General features: G+C 47.6%; 1 protein-coding gene across 2 annotated transcripts in view; it reads left to right on the forward strand.

The window, feature by feature from the left end:
• The window catches only part of LOC146830123 (dynein regulatory complex protein 1-like), a 236,881-nt gene that overhangs the window by 184,996 nt on the left and 24,536 nt on the right, over positions 1–27,349 (forward strand). For both annotated transcript variants that reach the window (XM_085604350.1, XM_085604351.1), the window contains exon 14: positions 24,027–24,163. In XM_085604350.1, coding sequence (XP_085460476.1) covers positions 24,027–24,163 — 137 coding nt within the window. The remainder of the gene's footprint in view (positions 1–24,026; positions 24,164–27,349) is intronic.

Consider the following 27,349-nt stretch of genomic DNA (forward strand, 5'->3'; position numbering starts at 1 on the left):
AGATCCCGTGTTTCTGAATGGTTACTCGCAAGCATGACCCAAGCTGAAGGGCTACACTTGTGCAGTGAAAGAAGTCATATCGCACAAAAGCAAGTTTGCCACAGCAAAGCACTGATCCACTAACCACGCCACCAGAGCCATGGTTGTATGAAGCATACCTGCAACTTTCTACAACATCATTGCTAAACGACACTTTACCTGTCGATGTGTGCTAGCAGAAGTGGAGGTCACGGCTTCAGTGTTAGAAGGAAAACGCATTATGCACATGACATGGGGTAGTTATGGGGATGGTAGCGTAGAAGGATGTGGGGAGGGGGAGTGAGTGATTACTGGACACGAGTTCTCCATTAGGAGATGTTGGGACTCACAACATTACGTGTTTTAACATTTTTGGGTGCAATATTTGGGGTAAAAGTTCTTATATTGCCATTTTTTTTATCATCTTTACTTTTACAAACACCTCATCAAACCAGACCAAGTGGTTGTTTGGTTTTTCATTGTATTGTCTTCATATTTCACTTACGAGCATTGTCCACAAAACAATCGCCCGAACGTTTGGGCCATCTTTGACGAAGCGGATGAATATTCCATTGCATGTCCATCCTGGATACCCATTCCTGGAAGACACACCATGTTTCTCATGTTTTATAAGCTGTGGATAACTCTCTATCTTCAAAAGGATGACTCCTTCCTTTCTGTTCCATTTATGGCTGAGATTTTCCATGTTGTAAGCAGGTGAGTGCATCTTTTTGCATCTTCTGGTTGAAACTTCTGGGGAAGAGCGTTTCTCAAACTCAACATGCAACTGTATTCGAAGCCGGTAACTTATCTAGACTAGACTTCAGCAATTCTTGCCATCGGGGATTGACTAGCTCCATCATTGAGATGTTTCAGCTAATTCACTACATGCAGCTGCCGTTTGAACGAATTGTGAAACTGTGATCGCGCTTCGACGTCGGAGGGGAGTTTCGTCGGCTTACTGCTCACAATGGATTATGTCCACACCACTATGTTGTGTCCATCAGGCAATTGGCAAATTGGGACCAAATGTCTTTGTGATTATCTTTGTCCTTGTCCCACTTTTAGACCTATTTGTGCTGCTCCCTTAATCCTAAGAGAATCCCAGTCCAGTTGTGCCACAAGTGAAAGGATTGGGAATGGCTTGCCGCTTCATCTTTGGCAAGCGTAATGTTGTTTAGCCTTCAGCGAGGCATTAAAAACGTAGCTGTTTTAAAAAAATGTGTGTTATTTCTTTCCTTGTGCCTTGAATCCTCTTTGGCATTTGTGAGCTTTATAAATTACTATTCCATTCGATTGTATTCTGCTCTCTTCTATCCTTCCCCATTAAGTTTCTTCATGGTCTGCTTTCTAACCTTTTTGTTTGGAAAGGTAATGGCCCTATCCCTTGAGTGTCTGTATCCTTTAGGGCCATGTTGGCCTGGCAGTTGTGCTTCACCCAGAGTGCCCCTTGTCTCTTTCGATTCCTTGCCTTTTGAATAATCCCCAGACTTCAGACTGGATCCACAAACTTTTCAGCAGTACCTCTGTGCACCAGAAGGTGGTGCCATTCTGCTCCTCACTGATGGTGTTCTGCTCCAGAAAAGACATATGGGGCCTATATAGACGTCACTCCCACGGCTGACGTCTGTTCCTTTCTTTCCCTGCCACCAGGCATGGATCCGGAGCTGCTCCTCGTCTCTCAGAGACTCTTACCGCAATATTTTCCACACATTGTTTCCAGTGTGCAAGGGAGGCCTCCTGCCTACAGGCTGCAAGCCCCGTAGGGACCGTAGCAAACAAATGACTGTGATGGATCCTCATCAGGTGTGTCTGTGGTGCCCTGGGTCGAGCCATGACTCCAATGCCTGCAGCAACTGCACATCGATGAACCTGAAGGCCATCAGGGAACGGGAGGCAAAACGTTATGTTGCGATGCATAAGACCCCATGCTGGGACCGTTCCAGGTCACACTCTGTGTCAAACGTTCCATCTTGGTCCTGTTCCTGGAGTCGACTGAACGGCTGCAGAAGTCGGTCTTCATCACAATCCAAGTCCTCTGGTTAGCATAAGCATCACAAGAAATCAAGGTGGGACTTCGTTCCCTCATGCCACTCACATTCGTCTTAACAAGCGCGTGGGTGGAGCAAACCCTCTTCAATCCCGCTCCCGAAGTCGGACGGCTTTTGAGCCGATCTGGCAGCTGGTTCTAGCACAACCCGAGTTTCTGGGGTCTTCAGCCATGCCATGTCAGATCAAAGAGTTCCAGGCAGCCATGCTCCAGCTCTGTTCATCCCTGCTGACTCCCTCTGGCATGCGTTCAGGCCCCAAGGAGCCGAGAGGCCTCCCTCCTGGGATACCGCCGGTGGGTGCTCCCTCGACGTCAGCTGGGTCCTCTGAGTTTATCTTGCTTACAGCTCTTGTTACAACTCCACTTCTGGCGACTATACCCACACCAGCCCTGAGTACGTAGACCCTGATGCCGACTTTGGCACCTGAAGAGACAGCTTGATTGTACTCTCCGATGCCAAATCGACGCTGGTCCAACGTTGACCGACCTGGCGCACAATCTGACCAAAGCAAAGCTTTCCCTTCTTGATTTACCACAAGACTGATTCTGATAATGACCCCAGGTGATGAGTGCGCTCAGTCCAACCAGGATGACAGCTGGCATGAGGACTTACAGGAGGTCAGTGACTTCAATTCCTCCCCGAAGACAGACCTGTTTTCCCCCGGGACCAGCCACAGAGGAATTTGCTTCCTACTCCATGTGATACATAAGGCAGCCAAAGTACTTGACGTCCACATTCCCACCTTGGAGGTAAACCAAATGCATTGACAGAAATCCTCTAATCGTACAGGTGAGCCCCTTCTTCGATTTAACAAAGCACTGATGGATACCTTTTTGGAGCCTTGGGCCGCTCAGTCAATCAGCAAATTACCAGGCACTATTGCCCTGCTCCTGGCCACACAGCTTTTCTTTCACAGCACACGTCACCAGAAAGTTTAGTAGCAGGCTTCCACCAGCCACTCTAATCCCAACACTTTTCCCACCATTCCTTCTGATAGGGAATCTGAGCGAGTGGAAACATCCGCCAAACTTGTCTTTTCTTCTACCAGCTTGGTCCTCTGATCTGTTAACACCAGCTGTTTATTGGGACGCTACTCCCATGCCCTTTGAGATTCGGTGGCACGAGTCCTCCCTGATGTGTCTAAAGACCTTTGCTCTGTGCTCTCCTATGCAATTCAAGATGGTTGTGATGAAGCCAAGTTCACAATTGGTTGTGGCTTGGACAGCACTGATTCCATCCGACGGGCCATAGGCACCAGCGTTGACATTCGTGGCTGTGATCAACTAGGCTCTTCAGCGATGTCCAGTCCTCCTGATGGATATGCTCTTTAATCGAACTTGCCTGTTCAGGGACAAAGCTGATTCAGCTTAGAACGTTTGTGAGAAGTTGGCCTGGCCTATGCTGGTCACTAGTTATAGTGGCCACCTTGCACCAGTCCAATTCGACTCGTATGGTAGATAGGTTTAAGACAACCTTTAAAGAAAGCTATCCTAGTGTGTGTATGCACAGAGGAGCCTACTGCTCCCCCAGTGCAGGACTTCAAAGCACTCTAGGAGTGCACCCATCCAACCCCAATACACTAAACCTTGTCTGGGAGGTGGTCACACCTCCCTGTGACAGGATGCCTATTGTTGGGCCTCCTCCACCGCGAGTTTCGGTCAGCAGCAGGAGGGCAGCCCAGTGTCTGTGACTGGTGGCATCCATTTTGTGATGCCAGGGCTCTTCAGGATTCTACCGTGTTTCCACAGTGGGTACATGTCTATCCCTCTAGAAGGGTGGGATCATACTCACACACCAGTTACTGGTGTGGGGGTATGATTCCAAAGCGTTTGACACCAAACACAACATGTTTTGATGCAGCCATTCCAAAGTTAGCATTTACTTCGAGGTTATAATGCACTTAAGAGTATATGGTTTGACCGCATTCACAACCAGCCCCAGAGAATGGACTCTGAGAGCTGCAGAGGGCCCCTGCTCAGGCAGAGGCACCCCCTCACATGGAAACCAAGCACCCTGCCCTCAGGATTGATAGGGCCTGCCTTAGTGGTGACTGATAGGCTTATATGTGTGTGTAAGGTGAGAGATAGGGAACCTATATCTCAGTGAGGAGTGCTAACACTACCTCACCCAGGCTGCAGTAGCAGGCCTGTGGTGTCAGATTTAGTCTGCTTCCCAGGGGTGGCATAATACATGCTTCAACCCCTAGTAGGCCTGTGAAGTACCTATGCCCTTGGCACCTAATGTACCATATATTAGGGGCTCACAAGGGACCACAGTATCCAATCACTAGTGCACCTAATATGCACCCCATGTTGTTTAGAGAGAACAGAGAGGCTGGGGCCCTGATTAGGAGGGTCCCAGCCAGACTATAGCCAGAAACCAGTGTTACCATTAGAAAAAAGTGGGGGCAACATAAGAGGCAGATCCTACTCTCCTACAGCGTTTAATGAGAGTAGGGCTACCGTTTGCTCTCTGGGCCTTTCCACCCCCCACCTCGCCAACCGCAACAGTCCCATCGCTCCATTCATGGATTTGGCTGAAGCCCCTTACATCCTACATGTTCAGCCCTCACATGGAACCTGGCAGTTTTGCTGTAGATGCCGAGGTACCCAATGCCCCCTGCGGTCTACGTTAGTGTGCCGCCCAGCCCACCGCTCCTCTGCCGCCCCACCTGCTAAGCCTCTTTAGCGTGCCCTTGCACAATAGGATTGCTATTCCCTCTACTTTCTAATGCCCAAGGTGGACAGAGGTATCGACCTAAGCCCTCCCAAAGCCTTCCACCAGAAGGAGAAATTCAGAATGCCCACCCTGGCCAAGGTTCTGTCTGCCATTGACCCTAGAGAGTGGACCTGCAGGATGCCTATTTCTATTCATCCAGACTTACAGGATGCTTAGTTCCGTATACCTCTCCATCAGCGCTACCCTTGGTTCATGGTGGAACAGCAGTATTTTGAGTTCACTGTGCTCCTTTTTGGTCTCTCCAATGCCCCCTGAGTGTTCACAAAATTGATGGTGTTGGTGTCAGCACACCACCTGAGGTCAGGGGTGCAAGTCTCCCCCTATCTCGACGACTGGTTGTTGAAGGTTTTGTGCCTTCTCCCCTAGGAAAGAGAGTCCAGGACATTACGGCTATGATCCCAGTCTTTCAGCCTTGGTTCTGGATTTCAGTGAGGTCGACTCTGAGGCTGCTGGCGCTGATGACCTCCGGCATCCTGCTGCTCGAGCACGCCAGGTGGCATATGCAGTCTTTGCATTGGGGATCTGAAGTTCCAGTGGGTCCCACATAAAGGGGACCCCTCCGACCACATTCAGATTACGGGGAATACTGCAAAAGATCTACAGTGGTGGTTGCTGAACTGCAGTTGGATCAGTGGCTGACCTCTCTCCCTTCCCCACCCAAAGATGCTCTCTCATGTGAAAGAGCTCCGCAGCAAGGTTCTAAATGGTTCGTGGGGAAGGAGATGGTGTGCCCTACTTCAGGTCAATGTGTCCTGACCACTGTGCACATTAGCGAATGCCGTTGCAATAACGTTTACAACATTACACAAACTTAAACTGTTTCTAAATCAATATATCCACCACTTTGAACAAAATCATAGCTCAAAATCCATTTAATGTTCAAATATTCAAATTTTCATATTGAACAAACCACATATACATAGTCATTTTCTCTTTATCTTTACATTGCCCACATTGCCCAATGCATTTCGGGCTGATGGCCCTTCTTCAGGGGATCCAATATGAAAAATACCAAAACATTAAATATATGAAATGCAAAACACTGTCTATACAGGGAAATATGAGATTTTCTTAGTTGCCAGAAAAAATCAACAGTGATTATCTGAAAAAACTTAAGAGCTTAGCTCACCTAATAGGACTGTTCCATGCAATAACATAATCTGTTTAAACGAAAGAGTAAACTAAAACTAATAAAAAGAGAAGAAAGAATCTGGCCCTTTATCCCTTAAGACTGCATTTGTTGTCACAACAATTTAGTTTTTTTTACAATTACATGCTAATCTCCTCCATATGCCCTTAAACTCCCAATAAAGTAAAAGCAAGGGACAGGCAGGAAGGTGCAAACACACTAATAAAAAAGAAGAAAACGGATCTCACGTGTCTGTCCACAAAAAAATATGCTTACTATAAACACTAGACGTCAAGAAAACAAAATCTCTGTACTTCCTCAGCGACATCTCTCAAGCTGTCCTTATCTCTCGATGTCTATTGGTAAATTCCCCATAATTATTTCTTGAACCAAAAAAGAATAATGCGGCTGGAAGTTGGGAACTCCAGCCTAAGCAAATCGGACTGAAACAGCTCGTCACTACGCCTACCCACAAGGCAGGACACATCGTCGACCCCATCTTCGCAGGTGAGAATAACATCTGCTTCAGCCACACCATGCTAACCCCATGGACAGACCACCACTGCGTACACTTCCTTGTCAACAAACCCACGCCGCCCAAACCTGCACCCCGCCCTCCATGAAGAAACTGGAGCAAAATCACTGAGGAGCAGCTCAAATCCACCCTCAACCGCAATGCCCCCACCAGCTCGACCGACGCCAACCTCGCAGCCAAAGAACTCCACAGATGGATCTCCAACTGCGCAAACGAGCTTGTCGCCTACGTAACCCTGACAGACAGTGCCCCAGCAACTCCAAGGAACTCTTCAGTGTCATCCAGGAATTCACCAAGCCCCCCAGCTTAACCACAGACATCACCCCTTCCCAGGACCTCTGCACCAAACTCGGCTCCTTCTTCAACCTGAAAATCAAGGGCCTCTACGACAACTTTCCCGCCCAGACACCTGACTCCTAAACCACTTTTTAGCCCAGCAATGCCAGCCAGCCCACCATCTCCTCTTGGACCCCAGTCACCACCGAAGACACCACATCGACCATGAAAGGCATCCACTCAGGAGACCCCACGGATCCCTGCCCCCGCACATCTTCTATAGCCACCACCGCTCCAAAACTACAACTCACCATCAATGCCACCTTTGAAACTGGCATCTTTCCCGATGACTGGAAATGTGGAGAAGTCAGACCCCTGCTCAGGAATCCCTTAGTAGATCCCACGGACCTCAAGAACTACAGACCCATCTCCTTCCTTCCCTTCGCGGCCAAAGTCACAGAGAAGATCGTCCATGCCAAACTAACAAAATTCATCGAAGGAAACTCCATCCTCGACCCCTCCTAATCCGGATTCCAAAGCAACCACAGCACAAGACCGCACTACTCGCTGCCAGAGACGACATCCGCAGCCTCCTCAACCAAAGACACACCACGGCCCTGATCCTACTCGACCTCTTGGCAGCCTTCGACACCGTCTCCCACAGCACACTCACCGCCAGACTCCACGACGCCAGCATACAGGGACCGCCCTCGACTGCCTCCGTTCCTTCCTCACCGGCAGAACCCAAAGAATCAGACTGCAACCCTTCCTCTCTGAACCAACGGAAATCAATTGCGGAGTGCCCCAAGGATCGTCGCTCAGCCCCACGCTCTTCAACATGTACATGGCCGCCCTCGCTGCCATCGTCAGAAAGCACGGACTCAGCATAGTATCCTACGCCGACGACAGTCAGCTCATCCTTACCCTCACCAAGGACCCTATCACCACCAAACTCAACTTCCCGGAAGGAATGAAGGACGTCGCATCCTGGATGAGCAGCAGCTGCCTGAAACTCAACTCGGAGAAGACAGAGGTCCTTGTCGTCGGACCCTCCCCCTCTGCATGGGACAACACCAGGTGGCCCACCGCCCTTGGCAGCCCTCCCACCCCCACGGACCACGCCGGAAACCTTGGCATCGTACTCGACTTCTCCCTCTCCATGGCCTGACAGGTCAACGCCGTCGCCTCCAGCTACCACAACACCTCTGCATCCTCTGAAAGACCTTCAAATGGATCCCCCCAAATCAAGGAAAACCTTCACCCACGCACTCATAACCAGCAGACTGGACTATGGAAATGCCCTATACACCAGGATCAACAAATCTCTACTCCACAAACTGCAGACCATACAGAACACCGCTGCCATACTGGTCCTCGGTATCCCTCGACAAGCACACATCACCCAACACCTGTGGAACCTCCACTGGCTCCCCGTTGAGAAGAGAGTAACGTTCAAGATACTCACCCACGTCTACAATTGCCTCCACAACACCGGACCCAAATATCTCAACAATAGGATCTCCTTCCACGTTCCCAAGAGAAACCTCCGATCCGCTGACCTCGCCCTTGCCGAACCACTGCGCATCTGCAGAGCACAAACAGGCGGAAGAATCTTCTTCTACATCGCGGCCAAGACCTAGAACGAGCTCCCAATCAACAGCAGATGCGCCCCCACCCTGCACGTCTTCTGGAAGACCCTCAAGACCTGGCTCTTCGACTGACCGGAGCTGCGCCACCCCCCCCAAAGCTCCTTGAGACCATCACGGGTAAGTAGCGCACTTAATAAACCCCTGATGGACTGATTGATTGAAGCAATATCTATGATTTGAACTTCAAATCAATAAACAAAATGCAGAAACAAGTACAGATCAAATAAATATATAAAGTTTGAAATATAGTATTTGATTTACAAACCAAAAATATACACAAATCGAAATTTAAATTTGAATGGGAAGGTTTCAGCTTTTCAGATTTTGGCATTATTTCTAAAAGACGAAGCAATATGCTGGACTCTAGCCTATCACTTTTTAGTTCTTGGTCCCAATGGCATGCTCTCTTTCTGTCACCTCATTCCCGGAGCTTGTATTGAGGCCACCAATTGTCCTTACTAGACTCTGTTTACCTTACTTGCGCTTCTCCCACGAAACAAGCTAAGGATACCAGGAACATTTTAACGTTAAATTTCACATTTTTTCACAGTTTTATATTTTTCAGTTTTGCTTTTTGATTTTTTTCTGCCTATATTATTTGTTAATCCTATAATAGTGTCTAATTTTCTAAACATTTGCGCACATCCTGATTAGGTGACACAGACCCCAGGATAAGAGCCACTGCTATAGCAGACAAAACAGCCTTGCACACAATGACACCCTCCTACACAGAGATGCTCCTATATGGTAAGTCTTTCAGCCACAGGCTCTTGAAGATGCCAACAACACCACCCAACCTCTCAATCAGGAAAGTGCTCTCCACTGAGGCTCTGAAGCCCATCCTGCAACTTTTTATTTATTTATTTATTCATTTGTAAAGCGCATGGTTATACCTATCGGTGTGTCCCCGCGCTGAGACATCAGAAAGAGGAAGACATAAGGAGACTGGCTGATCGCTTAGAGGTTTTTATTTAGAAATAGCCATGTCTTCAGTTGCCTGCGAAAAATAACTTCGCTGGATTCAGTTCTCATGGTTATAGGTAGTGTGTTCCATACCTGAAGGAGCGAGCTCCCATTCTGGCTCTGAAAATTCTTGGAATCGTTAGTAAGGCCATGTCCCTAGATCGTAGATCCCGGCCAGGGGTGTATCTGGATACCAATGACTTGAGGTACGAAGGGCTTTTTCCTGTCAGAATGCGGTGAACATAACACATAGCCTTAAACAGAATTCTTTTTTCTATAGGTAGCCAGTGTAAAGTGGCCAGAGCTTTTCTAGTATTAGTTCTCCTCGGGAGGCTGAGAACCAGGCGGGCTGCCGCATTCTGTATTCTCTGTAGTTTTATGAGTCCTCTCTTAGAGGCTCCTAAATACAATACATTTCCATAATCTAATTGCGATGTAACTACGGCATGAACTACCGTTCTCCTGGCTTTTACAGGGAGCAGGTCAATGACTTTCCTCAAAGTTTTCATTGCTCCATAGCACTTTCCCGCAATTTTCCGTATCTGGCTATCAAATGACAGCTTAGAGTCGACCCAGATACCGAGGTTCTTCACTTCTTCCTTAGGGATCGGGACCTGTCCTAATGTGTCTGGCCACCAGGCCGAGGACCAGATGTTCGGTGATTTGCCTACCACTAAGACCTCTGTTTTGTTTCCATTTAGTATGAGGCAGTGGTCATTCATCCAAACTGCCACTTCTTCCAGGCATTCGGAAAACCGGATAGCAGCTTGGTCTTTGTTTTGAGATAGTAGTACAATTAGTTGGGTATCATCGGTGTAGGATACAATCGATACCTCGTATTTTTGGACATATTCAGCCAACGGTCCTACATATATGTTAAACAGGGTTGGGCTAAGAGTAGAGCCTTGAGGAACTCCCTGTTTTAAAGCATAGCTATCCGATGTATGTGAGAGTTGCGCTACTTGAAAACTTCGTTGGGCTAGGAAAGAAGTTAGGCACATCTCCGTATGCCACAACTCTCTAATCTTTGTAATAGTAGGGGATGTGAGACCGTGTCAAAAGCTGCGCTCAAATCCAACAGGATGAGCGCAGCTGTTTTCCCCTCGTCCGCCAGTTTTCTTAGGGTCTCGGTGACCATCAATAAGGCAGATTCAGTGAAATGTGCCTTTCTGAAGCCAGACTGTGAGGGATGAAGGATCGCATTAGCATCCAGATGATTCACTAGTTGTTTGTTTACTATTTTTTCTGCTATCTTAGCTGTCAGTGGTAGCAGTGAAATAGGACGCAGGTTCTCCAGTACGGAGAAGTCCAGAGAGGGTTTCTTTCTCAAAGGTTTAACAATGGCCCTTTTCCAGTTCAGAGGGACTGTCCCAGTTTTAAGGGAGCAGTTGATGAGTTCAGAAATATATGGTAGTATAGTATCAATACCCATCATTATTCTGTCAGGCTTTGCTGGGTCACGAGGGGATCCTGATTTTATACCTCTGATCGTGACTATCAATTCATCTCTTTGCGGTATGGTGAATTCATTGAGTACTGTTCCTCTAAATTCCTCCTGACTGCAGAGGTACTGATTGCCACCCATTTGGGCCTCAGTCGGGAACGACTCATAAATCTTAGTAACTTTGTCCGCAAAGAAACCTGCTATTTTATTGCATATCTCTTTGGAGGAGGTTATTACTTCTTCCTCCTCCTTGTTTTTGAGGGATTTTAGTATGGCAAATAGTTTCTTATGGGAGTTTTCTGCCCTGGCAATTGTGTCTGTGTAGAAATCACGCCTAACTTACTTTATTAACGCGTGATAAGCTTTCATTTCCTTATTGTATTTATTCTTGGATATCGTACAATAGGTTTTCCTCCAGGTGCGTTCTGCTTTTTTGCACCCTTTTTTTGCCATCTGTATTTCTTCATTGAACCAGGTTGCTGTGATTTTTATCCTCTGAGGGGTCCTGGTACTCCAAGGAGCAGTTTTGTCCTGAGATCCAGGTCTCAAACTGCTCGTTAGCTTGGTCTATATTCTTATCTAATATTGGCATCATTTCTTTTAGTGCGTGTTCAAAGGATGGGGAGTCAAAGTTTTTCCATTTTCTGGTAGTGATAGTCTTCTTCACGGCTGGTGCTGTTGTTCTGTATGCTGTTATCGTGAATGGGACCACGAAGTGATCCGACCAAGCTACTGGCCAGGGTGTTCCTATTTCAATCTCCTTTGAATTGGTGAAAATGGGGTCTAATATGTGGCCTCCTTGGTGGGTGTGGGATTTTACTCTCTGAGTTAAGTTCAAAGTCGACATGTCTTTACAGATATCATTTATTTCTTTGTTCTCCGTGTCGTCGAAATGTAAATTTAGGTCCCCAAGAACCAAGAATTTATTGTGTCTCAGTGCTGGATGAACTATCTTTTCTTCCAAACTGGCCACAAACTGATTTGATTGGCCCGGGGGATGATATATGAGGAATCACGTCAGTGTGTTACCCGTTTCAGTATATAGGGTGAAAAAGAGAGCTTCGCATTTTTCTAGGCCAGCTGGTCTAATTTCACAGGATATATTTTCTCTGTGAATAATGGCAATCCCTCCTCCTCTTTGGCCCTCTCTATCCTGTCTGACTATCCGATAATGCTTTGGGACCGCATCTTTAATGTCTGGTATTGCATGTTCATTGAGCCATGTCTCTGTTAAAAATAGAACATCAATGCGTTTATCCGTAATGAGATCTCCTATCTCATATTTATGTTTGGTTAGCGATCTGCAGTTTAATAGCGCAAGTTGAATTGTGGCTTTTTTATTTAGCAGCATTCTATATAACAGCTTTTCATTACAATGAATGCAAACGGGCTCCATTTTTTCTACATTCATAATGTGCCTACACCCATTATTACCCCTAGGTCGTAGCGCCATTAATGCGGTTTTGGAGTATTGTACCCTTGTAATGGATGTCGGTGTTTCAGGGTTTCTGGCCCTAGATCCCGGCCGGTCGCTGACGGGGGCAGACGGGCTTGCCTTTGGCGCGCCTTCGGCGCGCCAGCGGCGCGCCCGCTGCGTGCGTCCGCTGCGCGGTCGCGAGCACATTGATTTTTAAAAGGCAGTCCGGTGTAGGCCCCGCCTCTGCCACCCAGCCCGGAAATGATGTTCCCTAATCCGTTCTGCCACGCCCTCCACAACAAACGGCACACAGCCGGGGTGGACCGGGGCAGGCGAAAAGAACGGTAAGCTTGCGATTTTACTAACACCTTTAATGTGCAAATACGCAGAAACTCATTAAAAGGGTCACAGTATTAAAAACAGTTTAAAAAGGATGTTTCCTACTGTTTAAAACGAAATTTAAAAGCAATTCAAATAAAACATACAGCAAGTTCGTAGCGATCCTTGCGCTCTCAATGCCTCCCTTCTAGCGTCTCAGCGCGGTCGCGAGCACATTGATTTTTAAAAGGCAGTCCGGTGTAGGCCCCTCCTTTCTAGCAATCCAACGTCCTGTTAATGAAGATGCTGTCAGGGGTTTGTCAATTGAAAACCTGCACTGGACATGCTAAAGGGTCACCTAACAATCATTACAGGTGCGTTAGGCTTTGATCTTTAAAACCCAGATTTGACCTTTTCAGTCTCAGATTCCCACAAATAACATCAGGCAAGTGAATGTGGTGTGTGAAGTCCTGGTTAAGAGACAGCCTGCTAAGATCCACTCGTCACATGTGAGGGTGACAACAGAAGGGTAGCTGCAAAGAATTAAAAGGGTAAAGTACTCACAAGATTCAATCAGTGAGGCTGTAGAGCAAGAAAAATGACTGGACGTACCCTCGCACCTCCGCATTAATGGTGATTTTTGTAATGCACCCGCACCAAAGGCCTTATTACAATGAGGCTCGAAAACCCTTTCCGAGCTTCTTTGCAGTTTCAGTTCTGACCGCTGCATAACAATGCGTGCAGTCGAAACTGAAACCGGCCGGTCATTCCGGTTGGCTTCAGATGGGCTCAAGGAGCCCGTTGCCCAGTCGGCGTCCGGCATGTATTCCCAATGGACAGCGTTTCCACCTTTGGGATTGCGATGCTTGGTTTCCGACAGGCTTTCCAAACCGGGCTTCCTGACATGGAAGGCCTGTCGGAAAGCGTGTTTGGGGGCCCCTAGCAGGGCCCCATTCTCCCTGCAGCCTCCAGTTGGGGGCCGAGAGGCATCTGTGGTGCCCCCTGTTAATCCCTGCACCATGTGGCAGACACCTTCAGGTGCCTGCCACGCGGTGCAGGGATTAACAGAATCTCCCATTTCTCAATGGGAGCTTGTGCTACAGCCGGTTTACGACTGCAGCACAAGCTCCCATTGAGAAATGGGAGTAAGCAACCCCACCATGTACGGTCGCATTGTGATTGCGGTGTTGGGACTGCCGACCAGAGGTTGTTGGTCCCTAGTCCGCGACAGTGTTGGTCGAAGGCAACTCCGATCGACATAGTAATCGAGCCCTCTAAGTGTCAATTCTACTATGTGAATCTATTTTTAGGTTGCATGCTGCTGTCAGATCCCGTGTTTCTGAATGGTTACTCGCAAGCATGACCCAAGCTGAAGGGCTACACTTGTGCAGTGAAAGAAGTCATATCGCACAAAAGCAAGTTTGCCACAGCAAAGCACTGATCCACTAACCACGCCACCAGAGCCATGGTTGTATGAAGCATACATGCAACTTTCTACAACATCATTGCTAAACGACACTTTACCTGTCGATGTGTGCTAGCAGAAGTGGAGGTCACGTCTTCAGTGTTAGAAGGAAAACGCATTATGCACATGACATGGGGTAGTTATTGGGATGGTAGCGTCGAAGGATGTGGGGAGGGGGAGTGAGTGATTACTGGACACGAGTTCTCCATTAGGAGATGTTGGGACTCACAACATTACGTGTTTTAACATTTTTGGGTGCAATATTTGGGGTAAAAGATCTTACATTGCCATTTTTTATATTCTTTACTTTTACAAACACCTCATCAAACCAGACCAAGTGGTTGTTTGGTTTTTCATTATATTGTCATCTTATTTCACTTACGAGCATTGTCCACAAAACAATCGCCCGAACGTTTGGGCCATCTTTGACGAAGCGGATGATTATTCCATTGCATGTCCATCCTGGAAACCCATTCCTGGAAGACACACCATGTTTCTCATGTTTTATAAGCTGTGGATAACTCTCTATATTCAAAAGGATGACTCCTTCCTTTCTATTCCATTTATGGCTGAGATTTTCCATGTTGTAAGCAGGTGAGTGCATCTTTTTGCATCTTCTGGTTGAAACTTCTGGGGAAGAGCGTTTCTCAAACTCAACATGCAGCTGTATTCGAAGCCGGTAACTTATCTAGACTAGAGGTCAGCAATTCTTGCCATCGGGGATTGACTAGCTCCATCATTGAGATGTTTCAGCTAATTCACTACATGCAGCTGCCGTTTGAACGAATTGTGAAACTGTGATCGCGCTTCGACGTCGGAGGGGAGTTTCGTCGGCTTACTGCTCACAATGGATTATGTCCACACCACTATGTTGTGTCCATCAGGCAATTGGCAAATTGGGACCAAATGTCTTTGTGATTATCTTTGTCCTTGTCCCACTTTTAGACCTATTTGTGCTGCTCCCTTATTCCTAAGAGAATCCCAGTCCAGTTGTGCCACAAGTGAAAGGATTGGGAATGGCTTGCCGCTTCATCTTTGGCAAGCGGAATGTTGTTTAGCCTTCAGCGAGGCATTAAAAACTTAGCTGTTTTTTAAAAATGTGTGTTATTTCTTTCCTTGTGCCTTGAATCCTCTTTGGCATTTGTGAGCTTTATAAATTACTATTCCATTCGATTGTATTCTGCTCTCTTCTATCCTTCCCCATTAAGTTTCTTCATGGTCTGCTTTCTAACCTTTTTGTTTGGAAAGGTAATGGCCCTATCCCTTGAGTGTCTGTATCCTTTAGGGCCATGTTGGCCTGGCAGTTGTGCATCACCCAGAGTGCCCCTTGTCTCTTTCGATTCCTTGCCTTTTGAATAATCCCCAGACTTCAGACTGGATCCACAAACTTTTCAGCAGTACCTCTGTGCACCAGAAGGTGGTGCCATTCTGCTCCTCACTGATGGTGTTCTGCTCCAGAAATGTCATATGGGGCCTATATAGACGTCACTCCCAGGGCTGACGTCTGTTCCTTTCTTTCCCCACCACCAGACATGGATCCGGAGCTCCTTCTCGTCTCTCAGAGACTCTTACCGCAATATTTTCCACACATTGTTTCCAGTGTGCAAGGGAGGCCTCCTGCCTACAGGTTGCAAGCCCCGTGGGGACTGTAGCCAACAAATGACTGTGATGGATCCTCATCAGGTGTGTCTGTGGTGCCCTGGGTCGAGCCATGACTCCAATGCCTGCAGCAACTGCACGTCGATGAACCTGAAGGCCATCAGGGAACGGGAGGCAAAACGTTATGTTGCCATGCATAAGACCCCATGCTGGGACCGTTCCAGGTCACACTCTGTGTCAAACGTTCCATCTTGGTCCTGTTCCTGGAGTCGTCTGAACTGCTCCAGAAGTCGGTCTTCATCACAATCCAAGTCCTCTGGTAAGCATAAGCATCACAAGACATCAAGGTGGGACTTCGTTCCCTCATGCCACTCACATTCGTCTTAACAAGCGCGTGGGTGGAGCAAACCCTCTTCAATCCCGCTCCCGAAGTCGGACGGCTTTGGAGCCTATCTGGCAGCTGGTTCTAGCACAACCCGAGTTTCTGGGGTCTTCAGCCATGCCATGTCAGATCAAAGAGCTCCAGGCAGCCATGCTCCAGCTCTGTTCATCCCTGCTGACTCCCTCTGGCATGCGTTCAGGCCCCAAGGAGCCAAGAGGCCTCCCTCCTGGGATACCGCCGGTGGGTGCTCCCTCGACGTCAGCTGGGTCCTCTGAGTTTATCTTGCTTACAGCTCTTGTTACAACTCCACTTCTGGCCACCATACCCACACCAGCCCCGAGTACGTAGACCCTGATGCCGACTTTGGCACTTGAAGAGACAGCTTGATTGTACTCTCCGATGCCAAATCGACGCTGGTCCAACGTTGACCGACCTGGCGCACAACCTGACCGAAGCAAAGCTTTCCCTTCTTGATTTACCACAAGACTGATTCTGATAATGACCCCAGGTGATGAGTTCGCTCAGTCCAACCAGGATGACAGCTGGCATGAGGACTTACAGGAGGTCAGTGACTTCAATTCCTCCCCGAAGGCAGACCTTTTTTTCCCCCGGGACCAGCCACAGAGGGATTTGCTTCCTACTCCATGTGATACATAAGGCAGCTAAAGTACTTGACGTCCACATTCCCACCTTGGAGGTAAACCAAATGCATTGACAGAAATCCTCTAATCGTACAGGTGAGCCCCTTCTTCGATTTAACAAAGCACTGATGGATACCTTTTTGGAGGCTTGGGCCGCTCAGTCAATCAGCAAATTACCAGGCACTATTGCCCTGCTCCTGGCCACACAGCTTTTCTTTCACAGCACACGTCACCAGAAAGTTTAGTAGCAGGCTTCCACCAGCCACTCTAATGCCAACACTTTTCCCACCATTCCTTCTGATAGGGAATCTGAGCGAGTGGAAACATCCGCCAAACTTGTCTTTTCTTCTACCAGCTTGGTCCTCTGATCTGTTAACACCAGCTGTTTATTGGGATGCTACTCCCATGCCCTTTGAGATTCGGTGGCACGAGTCCTCCCTGATGTGTCTAAAGACCTTTGCTCTGTGCTCTCCTATGCAATTCAAGATGGTTGTGATGAAGCCAAGTTCACAGTTGGTTGTGGCTTGGACAGCACTGATTCCATCCGACGGGCCATAGGCACCAGCGTTGACATTCGTGGCTGTGATCAACTAGGCTCTTCAGCGATGGCCAGTCCTCCTGATGGATAAGCTCTTTAATCGAACTTGCCTGTTCAGGGACAAAGCTGATTCAGCTTAGAACGTTTGTGAGAAGTTGGCCTGGTATATGCTGGTCACTAGTTATAGTGGCCACCTTGCACCAGTCCAATTCGACTCTTGGTAGATAGGTTTAAGACAACCTTTGAAAGAAAGCTATCCTAGTAGTAGCTGTGGAGAGCAGCCTTCAGGCTAAGCCTCAGAGGAATGTAAAGCAGCTTGTTTTACCTTATAATCTCTTGAATTACTAAATGAAAGGACACCACACAGGTATATATATAACATATATATGTATTTATTACTAACAACGCCCTGCTAATCTCTTTATAAGATTAGAAGTCAGGAACATATGCACAAATCAACATTTCACAACAAGTTAAGCACAAATATGGCTGGGGCCCTAGGGGCGTACCAGACCATATACTAAAAAAGAGACTTAAGAATATCGACTTGCGAGGGGACAAGGCCTAGGGCCTTCAGAAGCGCTGGGGCCTCACTAAACAACCCACGGCAGGTAAGTAAAGGACCCACAGGAGACGCGTGCAGTGTGGGAACACACCCGCGGATCCAATTGGCTTCAATGGAGCAAGTCGCGATTGGAAATTTAGAGTTTAAGGATACTTCGGGAGAGTCTACAAGCAAGTCACTTACAGGGTAAGTAGTTCTAGAGCCAACACCCACAGGAGCACCGTAGTGCTGGAGTTACCTCACCCAGGGAAGCCGGGTGCATAGATGTCTTTTGGTGTCGGGTCGCAGCGTCGTTTTCAATGGGAGCCAAAGAAGACTTGCTGCTTGTGAAGACAGGAGAAGTGTCCGGTGGAAACCAAGGCTGGATTCAGAAGAAGGAAGACCTGAAAGCAGAGGGGACAGTGTTCAAAGTCACTTGGCAGTGACCCGGGTCAAGGAAGATATATGCCCACAGTCGTCGGGTGATTTCAGGTGATCCACGGGTGTCTTGACTCTTCAGCCACGAGGTCCAGGAGGCGTCGACGATGACCAGGAGCTGGATTCGGCGTGTCCCACGAAGTCTGCAGCTTACTGCGGTGTCGGTGACCAGATTGGAGCCAACAAGCCTGGTAACAGCAAGTCTCGTGGAAAGGATAAAAAGTCAGCGGTGCAGACCAGCAAGGTCTGAGGTACTCACCCAGCGAGGGTAAGTCAGGGCAGGCCTGGAGCAACCAGGGGAGCCCTTGGGAACTGTAGGAAAGTCTTCTGGGGACCCACAAGCCAACCGGCAAGGGATCGCAAAGACGCCTCGGGAGGATTCACTCAACAGGGGCCCATGGTCACTCGGGACGGGGTAGGCCTCTGATCTTCGGTGGGAATCCTGCTGGAGGCTTGAACCACACGTAGTCCAATGCACAAGTTCATAGAACGTCGTGAAGGGGTTGCACTCGAAAATAGTGCACGGTACCCAGGTATTGCGGTTCCTCGTCACTCGTGGGGTCCACTTGCCTCAGCGTCGCTGGGGACTCACGATGGCCTTGGAGAAGTCAGGAAATCCTCTTCCTGGGCTGCAGGGACTTCGGACTCCGGCAGGAGCGGGAAAGTTTGCGACCGTTGATTGCAAGATTTGGTGCCTGCCAAGCAAGGGAGTCACTCCTTGACTCCAAGGGAGATTCTTCCGTCTTCCAGAGGTAATGGAACGTCGAAGGTCCAGGATTCTTCTTCCGAGCGTCGTCCAGGGATATCTAGTTTGCGATGGCAAGGGTTCCCTAACTTATACTGAAAGGAAGGGAGGGACTAGCTCTATGACCCCACCTATGGGAGGGTCATGGGAGTGGGTGGCTACACCCACTTCCCTTTGTCCAGTTTCGCGCCAGAGCAGGGGCAGGTAACCCCTGAGCCGGTTTGAACTGGTGTATGCACAGAGGAGCCTACTGCTCCCCCAGTGCAGGACTTCAAAGCACTCTAGGAGTGCACCCACCCAGCCCCAATACACTAAACTCTGTCTGGGAGGTGGTCACACCTCCCTGTGACAGGATGCCTATTGTTGGGCCTCCTCCTCCGCGAGTTTCGGTCAGCAGCAGGAGGGCAGCCCAGTGTCTGTGACTGGTGGTATCCATTTTGTGATGCCAGGGCTCTTCAGGATTCTACCGTGTTTCCACAGTGGGTACATGTCTATCCCTCTAGAAGGGTAGGATCATACTCACACACCAGTTACTGGTGTGGGGGTATGATTTCAAAGCGTTTGACACCAAACACAACATGTTTTGATGCAGCCATTCCAAAGTTAGCATTTACTTCGAGGTTATAATGCACTGAAGAGTATATGGTTTGACCGCATTCACAACCAGCCCCAGAGAATGTACTCTGAGAGCTGCAGAGGGGCCCTGCTCAGGCAGAGGCACCCCCTCACATGGAAACCAAGCACCCTGCCCTCAGGATTGATAGGGCCTGCCTTAGGGGTGACTGATAGGTTTATATGTGTGTGTAGGGAGAGATATAGTGAACCTATATCTCAGTGAGGAGTGCTAACACTACCTCACCCAGGCTGCAGTAGAAGGCCTGTGGTGTCAGATTTAGTCTGCTTCCCAGGGGTGGCATAATACATGCTTCAACCCCTGTTAGGCCTGTGAAGTACCTATGCCCTTGGTACCTAATGTACCATATACTAGGGGCTCACAAGGGACCACAGTATCCAATCACTAGTGCACCTAATATGCACTCCATGTCGTTTAGAGAGAACAGAGAGGCTGGGGCCCTGATTAGCAGGGTCCCAGCCAGACTATAGCCAGAAACCAGTGTTAACATCAGAAAAAAGTGGGGGCAACATAAGAGGCAGATCCTACTCTCCTACAGCGTTTAATGAGAGTAGGGCTACCGCTTGCTCTCTGGGCCTTTCCACCCCCCACCTCGCCAACCGCAACAGTCCCATCGCTCCATTCATGGATTTGGCTGAAGCCCCTAACATCCTACATGTTCAGCCCTCACATGGAACCTGGCAGTTTTGCTGTAGATGCCGAGGTACCCAATGCCCCCTGCGGTCTACGTTAGTGTGCCGCCCAGCCCACCGCTCCTCTGCCGCCCCACCTGCTAAGCCTCTTTAGCGTGCCCTTGCACAATAGGATTGCTATTCCCTCTACTTTCTAATGCCCAAGGTGGACAGAGGTATCGACCTAAGCCCTCCCAAAGCCTTCCACCAGAAGGAGAAATTCAGAATGCCCACCCTGGCCAAGGTTCTGTCTGCCATTGACCCTAGAGAGTGGACCTGCAGGATGCCTATTTCTATTCATCCAGACTTACAGGATGCTTATTTCCGTATACCTCTCCATCAGCGCTACCCTTGGTTCATGGTGGAACAGCAGTATTTTGAGTTCACTGTGCTCCTTTTTGGTCTCTCCAATGCCCCCTGAGTGTTCACAAAAGTGATGGTGTTGGTGTCAGCACACCACCTGAGGTCAGGGGTGCCAGTCTCCCCCTATCTCGATGACTGGTTGTTGAAGGTTTTGTGCCTTCTCCCCTAGGAAAGAGAGTCCAGGACATTACGGCTATGATCGCAGTCTTTCAGCCTTGGTTCTGGATTTCAGTGAGGTCGACCCTGAGGCTGCTGGCGCTGATGACCTCCGGCATCCTGCTGCTCGAGCACGCCAGGTGGCATATGCGGCCTTTGCATTGGGGATCTGAAGTTCCAGTGGGTCCCACATAAAGGGGACCCCTCCGACCACATTCAGATTACGGGGAATACTGCAAAAGATCTACAGTGGTGGTGGCTGAACTGCAGTTGGATCAGTGGCTGACCTCTCTCCCTTCCCCGCCCAGAGCTGACAGTGTGACCCATGTATCGCTTCTGGGTTAGGGTGGCCATCTGGAAGAAGTGTATATCAGAGGCCTCTGGTCTCCAACAGAGTCCTTGACGTCTCCTGGGGTGCCCACAAACAACACTAAAGCCACGTGGTACTGCAACAAACATGGTAGGATGAGGTCACAAACCCTGTGCCAGGCAGCCTTGTGCTTCTGGAAATGGCTGGACCACCAAGGAATTTTCCTGGTGACCCACCTGCCAGGGCGGGCGAGCTCAGCTAGCAGATCTCAATGTGGAGAACCTTGGCTCAATCTGTTTGCCACCACGAGAACGCCCAATGTCAAATCTTTTCCGCGTTGAAGTTTCCAAGGCGTCTCTTGCTCAGAGACTCGTTCCGCCTCAAGTCGAACTCAGGACTCCTATATGCGTTTCCAACTCTATCAATCCTGCCCGAGTTCTAAAGAAGATCAGGATCGACTGGGACCAAGTCATCCTAATAGCTCCAGATTGGGCATGGAAAGTTTGGTATCCAGAACTCGTGGGCCTGAACATATATGCTTCGATCAGGCTGCCCCGCCGGGAGGACCTGCTGCTGCAGCACCAGGGCAGGGTTCTGCACTCAGGCCTTTGCACTCTTCAAGTTCATGCTTGAAGATTGAGCGGCACCAGCTGAACACCTTTGACCTTCCGCAGGAGGTGGGTGATGTCATCTTGGCAGTCAGGCAGCCCTCAATGAAAAGTTTATAACCTCCCTGTCATTGGGACAAATGTGTGGCTTGGTGTGGCACACGGCAAATTGACCCCCTTCAGGCCAAGTTATCTGATGTTCTATAGTTTGTTCTGTGTCTTGCCCGCAAGGCTTTGCTTTGGGCACCGTTAAGAGTTACCTTTCGGCTTTATAACAGTGGCCAAATCAGCCCTCATTGTTTAAGTCACCAGTTATGATGAGATTTTTGCACGGGCTGCAACATGTTTCCCCCTTCTCCCTTTGGCATGCCCCAATGGGACCTTATTCAGGTCCTGACTTATCTGATGTACACTCTGAGTCGCTTCACAAATTATCTTTACTGCTCCTTACTATCAAGACTGTGTACCTCATCCCATCACTTCAGCCTGGCGTGTGAGTGAGCTTCAAGCTCTTCGTGGCACTCTACTGTGCACTTCTTTCTTCGTAGACAAACCATTTCTGTGGACTCAGGCATCCTTCATGCTGAAAGTTGTGATGCTGTTCCACGTCAGTCAAACCTTCACCCTGCTGGCATTTTATGCCCCGCCTCACCCCTTTAAGGAAGAGGAGAGACTCCATTGTTTGGAACCTGAGAGAGCACTCCGCTTTTACATTGATTACACCAAAGTACACCAGGTGGACAATCAGCTGTTTGTAGGGCTCTCTGTAGCGAGAAAAGCCAAGGCTGTGCTAAAGAGAACCACCCCTGCTGGATTGTGCTCTGCATTGAGATCTGCATTGCATTAGCTAATAAGCACCCTCCAAAAGGACAGCATGCTGATTCTACCAGGGCCAATGCTGCTACCACCGTGTTAGCACATGGGTTCCTTGTCCTAGGTGTCTGCCAGGCAGTTACCTTGGCGTCCCTCCATACATTCACAAAGAACCTTTGTCTGAACAGGTAGGCGCACCAAGAGGGGCATTTTGCATGCTTGGTCCTGCAGGATTTTCTGCCTTAAGTCCATTCACAGACGCGCCGCCTAATAGGTACTGCTTTGGTAGCTATTCAAAGGTGAAAAATCTGTGGCTAGAAGTCTCTAACAGAAGGACAATTTAGTTACCTTTGGTAACCCTATTTCTAGTAGAGAATCTAGTCACAAATTTCCCACCGAGCCTCCTCTCAATTTGCTTTGGGACTCGGCGTCTGGGGCCGCGGACCGTCTCGAAAGCAAGTGATGTCAACGCACGGGAGTGGCACATAGGCCTGCAAGTAATTTCTGGAGTGGAACGGCGTCAGTGCAGAGCCACATGGCACCACTTTCAGGCTCAGAGAGGTACTGTTGAAAAGCTTCCAGATCCAGTTTGATGCCTGGGGATTATTCAAAAGGTGAGGAATTTTCGGCTAGATAGTCTCTTGCAGAAAGAGCGTTACCGAAGGTAAGTAAGTTCTTCTCGAGTCTCTTGGTAACCGTGGCGCTTTTGGTTTTTCTGCACCCAGGACTCCTGGGACCCAGGGGCTTTTGTAGGCAGCCGCATTGAAGGAATCGGTTTCATTGCCTGGGTGACACCTCTATCTGTGTTTATTTAACTGTGGGATTTTCTCTGAGTTGAACGATTTATGGGAGTAGGAGGGGCTGGTTGCCAGCTCCTAAGTGGTGTAACATCACAATGTTTTTCCTTGTGCCTGTGTCTTGGTCTGTGCCTTAAGGTGTTTACATAGGTGCCACTTCCTGGTGTCAGCGTGTTTGGGAGGTTACTAACAACGATGCATCAGGAGATACAATGAGAAGGGGAGGCCGTGGGATGAATGCCTTGTAAAACTCAGGTCTTCATGATCTCGGGCAAGGCTTCTGGTTTGTTCCTGCCATAGTTGCTTCTTGTCCTGCCTCCTGCTTTCTGTCCAGTATCACATCTGTTTCTGTCCTTGTTTTTGTAGTGTTGTGTATCATAGTACTGAAGTAGGACATCCCAGCTCAATAGTGTGCCATAGGACCTTGGTACCACACATTACACATCCTTCTACAGCCCACTTCTGACATCACAGTATCAATGCAAGAATTAGAATTTGGATCCAGAAGTTTAAAAGTTTGTATAGTAAAGACGCTCTGTAGTAGTTAACCACGAGTACAGCAAGCAGCATCTGATGTATTAATGTAAGCGCTAGGTGCTGTGTGCTGTGGTAGATGAACGCCATGAGTCAGTGTTTGAGAAGTTCTGACTATGTGGAGTAACTTTTTTATGTTGAAATATTGATCACTTTTGTCAATTCTGGTTTTGAAAAGTCACAGATTCTGTAACATCCAGTTCCATTCATGGTCATTTATCTCTGATTCATCTTTTTGATATTTTGTAGGGCGCCGAAGACGATCGTCGCGCTGTTAAAGAAAGTAAATCTTCAAAATTGCACGGATCAAGTACCAGCGAACGTATCCACCCAAACGACGTGTTGCGTGCACTTCGAGAGTTTGTCAAGAGTCACCGGATTGCAAGGTTTGAAAAAGAATGGCTTAGGCCTGGGGATGACCGCGTCCATGGGGTTCTGTGCGGGCTCTCGCAGATTGGACAGCGGGAGTAAAAAAGTAAAGTTGGTAATACATGCTAGACTGGAATACAAGCCCGCTGCCTGCACACGATGACTGAAGCAATTGAATAGGAAAGCGAAATCACTGTGTATGATTCCAAGAACATTTTGAAGTGCTAAGTTTAACTCGGGTGTGCAAAATATCCATCTGCCTAGGTAAATATCCAGCACTCAGGCACAAAATTAAGGTTTGTAAAATGTTTCCCTCACAAATGGGACGCCTCGGCATTCGAGCGCTTTAGAAACATATAAACATAAACATAAATGAGGAAATTCCCCCAATACTGTGGATATTGTACATTTGCAAATGAGGGCTAGTCACATATCCCTTTCACCCTGGAAACGCTCACATATTTAGTCCTGTCATGGATGCGTCTTGATAGAAATTTGTAAGTCTAATCTTAGAAGGTTTCGCAATGGGGACAATTTCTGCCATACCTGCTGAAATTGACTGAGTCTGGTTTATTCTTCACATCCATCAAGGTTCTCTGAATGAATCAACCTTTTACTCTGAGGGGATAGTAAATGAATTAGAGTAAAAATGATAAGGTTGATGCACAGGATCAGGACTGTCTGAGTCTTTGTAAGACCTAGAATGTTTTCATAAGTCTAAGTCCTAGGACCAAGTAATATATCTTCACCAGACGGGATTCAAGTAAAAACCATAAAGGTTTATTCAATATTATGATCATTACAGAAGGCAGAAAGTCGTTAGTCAAATCATTGTGAATTAGCATTTATAATCAAAAATAAATAATACAAGAAGCTCAACATAAGGTCTATCTCCAAAGTGAACAAACAACTGAAAGCAAAATATAGTTCAGCAAGAGAACTGACATAGAATCGGCCTCAAAAGGCAAAGAAAGTCTCAATGTAATAATTAAATGACAGACTAGGGCAGAGTCTGCACAGTTAGGAAGGCAGGAAAAGTCTAAATATAAAGTGAGTAAATAGGCTAGCATAGAGGTTGCTCCTTAAAAATTAAGCCAAAAGACTGGCACATTTTCCAAAAACATATTCTTTTTTATGTGAAATGGCATAAAAGGGCTGGATTAAGAAAGATACGTGTGATTCAACCAATTACTGTTCATATACACAAGATACATCAAATAAGTTACATCTAGTAAACACCTACTTTGCTGCATATTAATATGTTTTATGCACATAGGAAATAAAGAAAAAGTGAGTGCATTTAAGTATCTTAAACAATAATACATTACGAGAATGAATGGATCTTTAGATCGAGCCTTGGTAAAAGGCCTTGAATATTGCAATATACTGGCACATCCTGGGCATGGATTCCTAGTGAGGCGGTACATTAATGCATCCGTATCTCACCAGTACACCGACACCGCGAAGAGAGCTTCGGTTTCACTAATTTTTCTCAAATGGAAAAGCACTCAGAGACATGGCTTGTTCATGTAAAATAAAAGTGCACATTTCTTTCAGAATGGCTGTGAGTGCAGGTTGGCTTTGTCCTTGTCATTTCGACTGCGGCCTAGTCATGCTAACTTAAACCCATCTGAATTAAGCATTCATTTCTAGTTATTAAAAACACTTCTACACCCCCAAATGTAAAAATTGTCACCAGAACTGGAGGTGAATAGTGTTTTATTAGCTTTGGTGCACAAAAATGAAAGATATCCCGCCTGCCGTATTACAAGTGCATTATATACAGTGGCACTTGTAATGCAGCGGACAGGTATGTGATGGAGTAATCCGTCCACTAAACTCTAAATCAGGTCCCTAGTCTCCAGTCTGATGGTCTCCTGGCTGTGGCTGTGATGAAAACCACCAGAGAGGGTGAACTTGTCCGCAAGATGAGCAGGGCTGATGGTCGTAATGGCTTCCTAAAAGATGCAGCTGGTTTTGAAGATACTACGGGCTGGCAAAGGGAGCCAAATCAGGATGAGGGCGGTGTGATCATATGTCTTCGGGCAGTGGATGAGAATGCTGCAGTGTGTAGGACACCTCTATGGGGCACCAATGAGGAGTCTTGGAGGAGATGTAGCGGGGCATTACCACATTCCAGATGCAAGAGTTTGAGGGCTTAAATACCAGTTCTGAAGTCGTTTTCTTGTTGAAATGGTTTCACCTTCTTTTAGAAGAGAGAGCTGGTACTGGACTGTCTTTGTTTTTTAACACATTGTGCCATGAGGGTGAGGTTGGTGTCCAGAGTGAATCCAAGTCACTTGGCATTTGGTGAAAGCTGGGGTTCAAAGCTGTTAAGCTTCAAGTCACCGAGCCAGCTCTGTACTATTTCCTTCTTGTTGTTCATGGCAAATAACAGGAATTCTGTCTTGTAATGGTGCTGTCATGGGAGGACAGTGCAATATTAATTAATTTAAAACCTCCTCAGTGCCACAAGACATTGCCTTTAGCAGCAGAATATATTTCAAGTAAGCAAGTAGAAAGGACAGCATATTGTTTAACATCCTCTAAGCTCCTCAATAATGTTTGTACCAAAATGGACGTCATTGGATTTCTGAATCTGGTGTCTTCTGTCACCTTAAAACAGGGATCTGTTGACCGTACCTGAAGAGGATGGAGATCGCTGGCTGTGACATCACCACAGTAGCATCATACCAGTGACTTGGAGGAGCTACTAACATGAGATATTGTTCTTATCTGCACCCACTTTAGTAAGGACATATCCGATTCAGGACAGTAAAATACTAAAACACGCCATATCTGACAAAAGGAAATGGCAATAAGATGACCACTTGTAAATAGGGTCTTAGCAGAACAAGAGTTTCTAATCGTTGATTAAAAAAACAATTATGTACTCAATAATAAAATACAAGTTGCAATACACTGCACCATCCAGAGAATGCATTGGAACCTTTGCATTCTTTATTGGTATGTGGGTGTGCAAAAAGTCTATTTTTTGATTGTAAAATCCGCATCCTGATTGAAGGATTTGTGGAAGTTTATGATCTTAAGTGTAAGGGTAGGGGTGGAACAATGGGTGCTTTCATGTTGGGACAACCTGCGGATGTGGGTTGAACACCTACAAACTTGTAGGATGGTGTATGTTTGCATACCTCTTGTGGATAGTTTCCTAACCAGGAAAAATATGCTGGCTTATTCCTGTG

This window comes from Triturus cristatus, chromosome 5_1 (assembly GCF_964204655.1).
Source record: "Triturus cristatus chromosome 5_1, aTriCri1.1, whole genome shotgun sequence".
Taxonomy (NCBI): domain Eukaryota; kingdom Metazoa; phylum Chordata; class Amphibia; order Caudata; family Salamandridae; genus Triturus; species Triturus cristatus.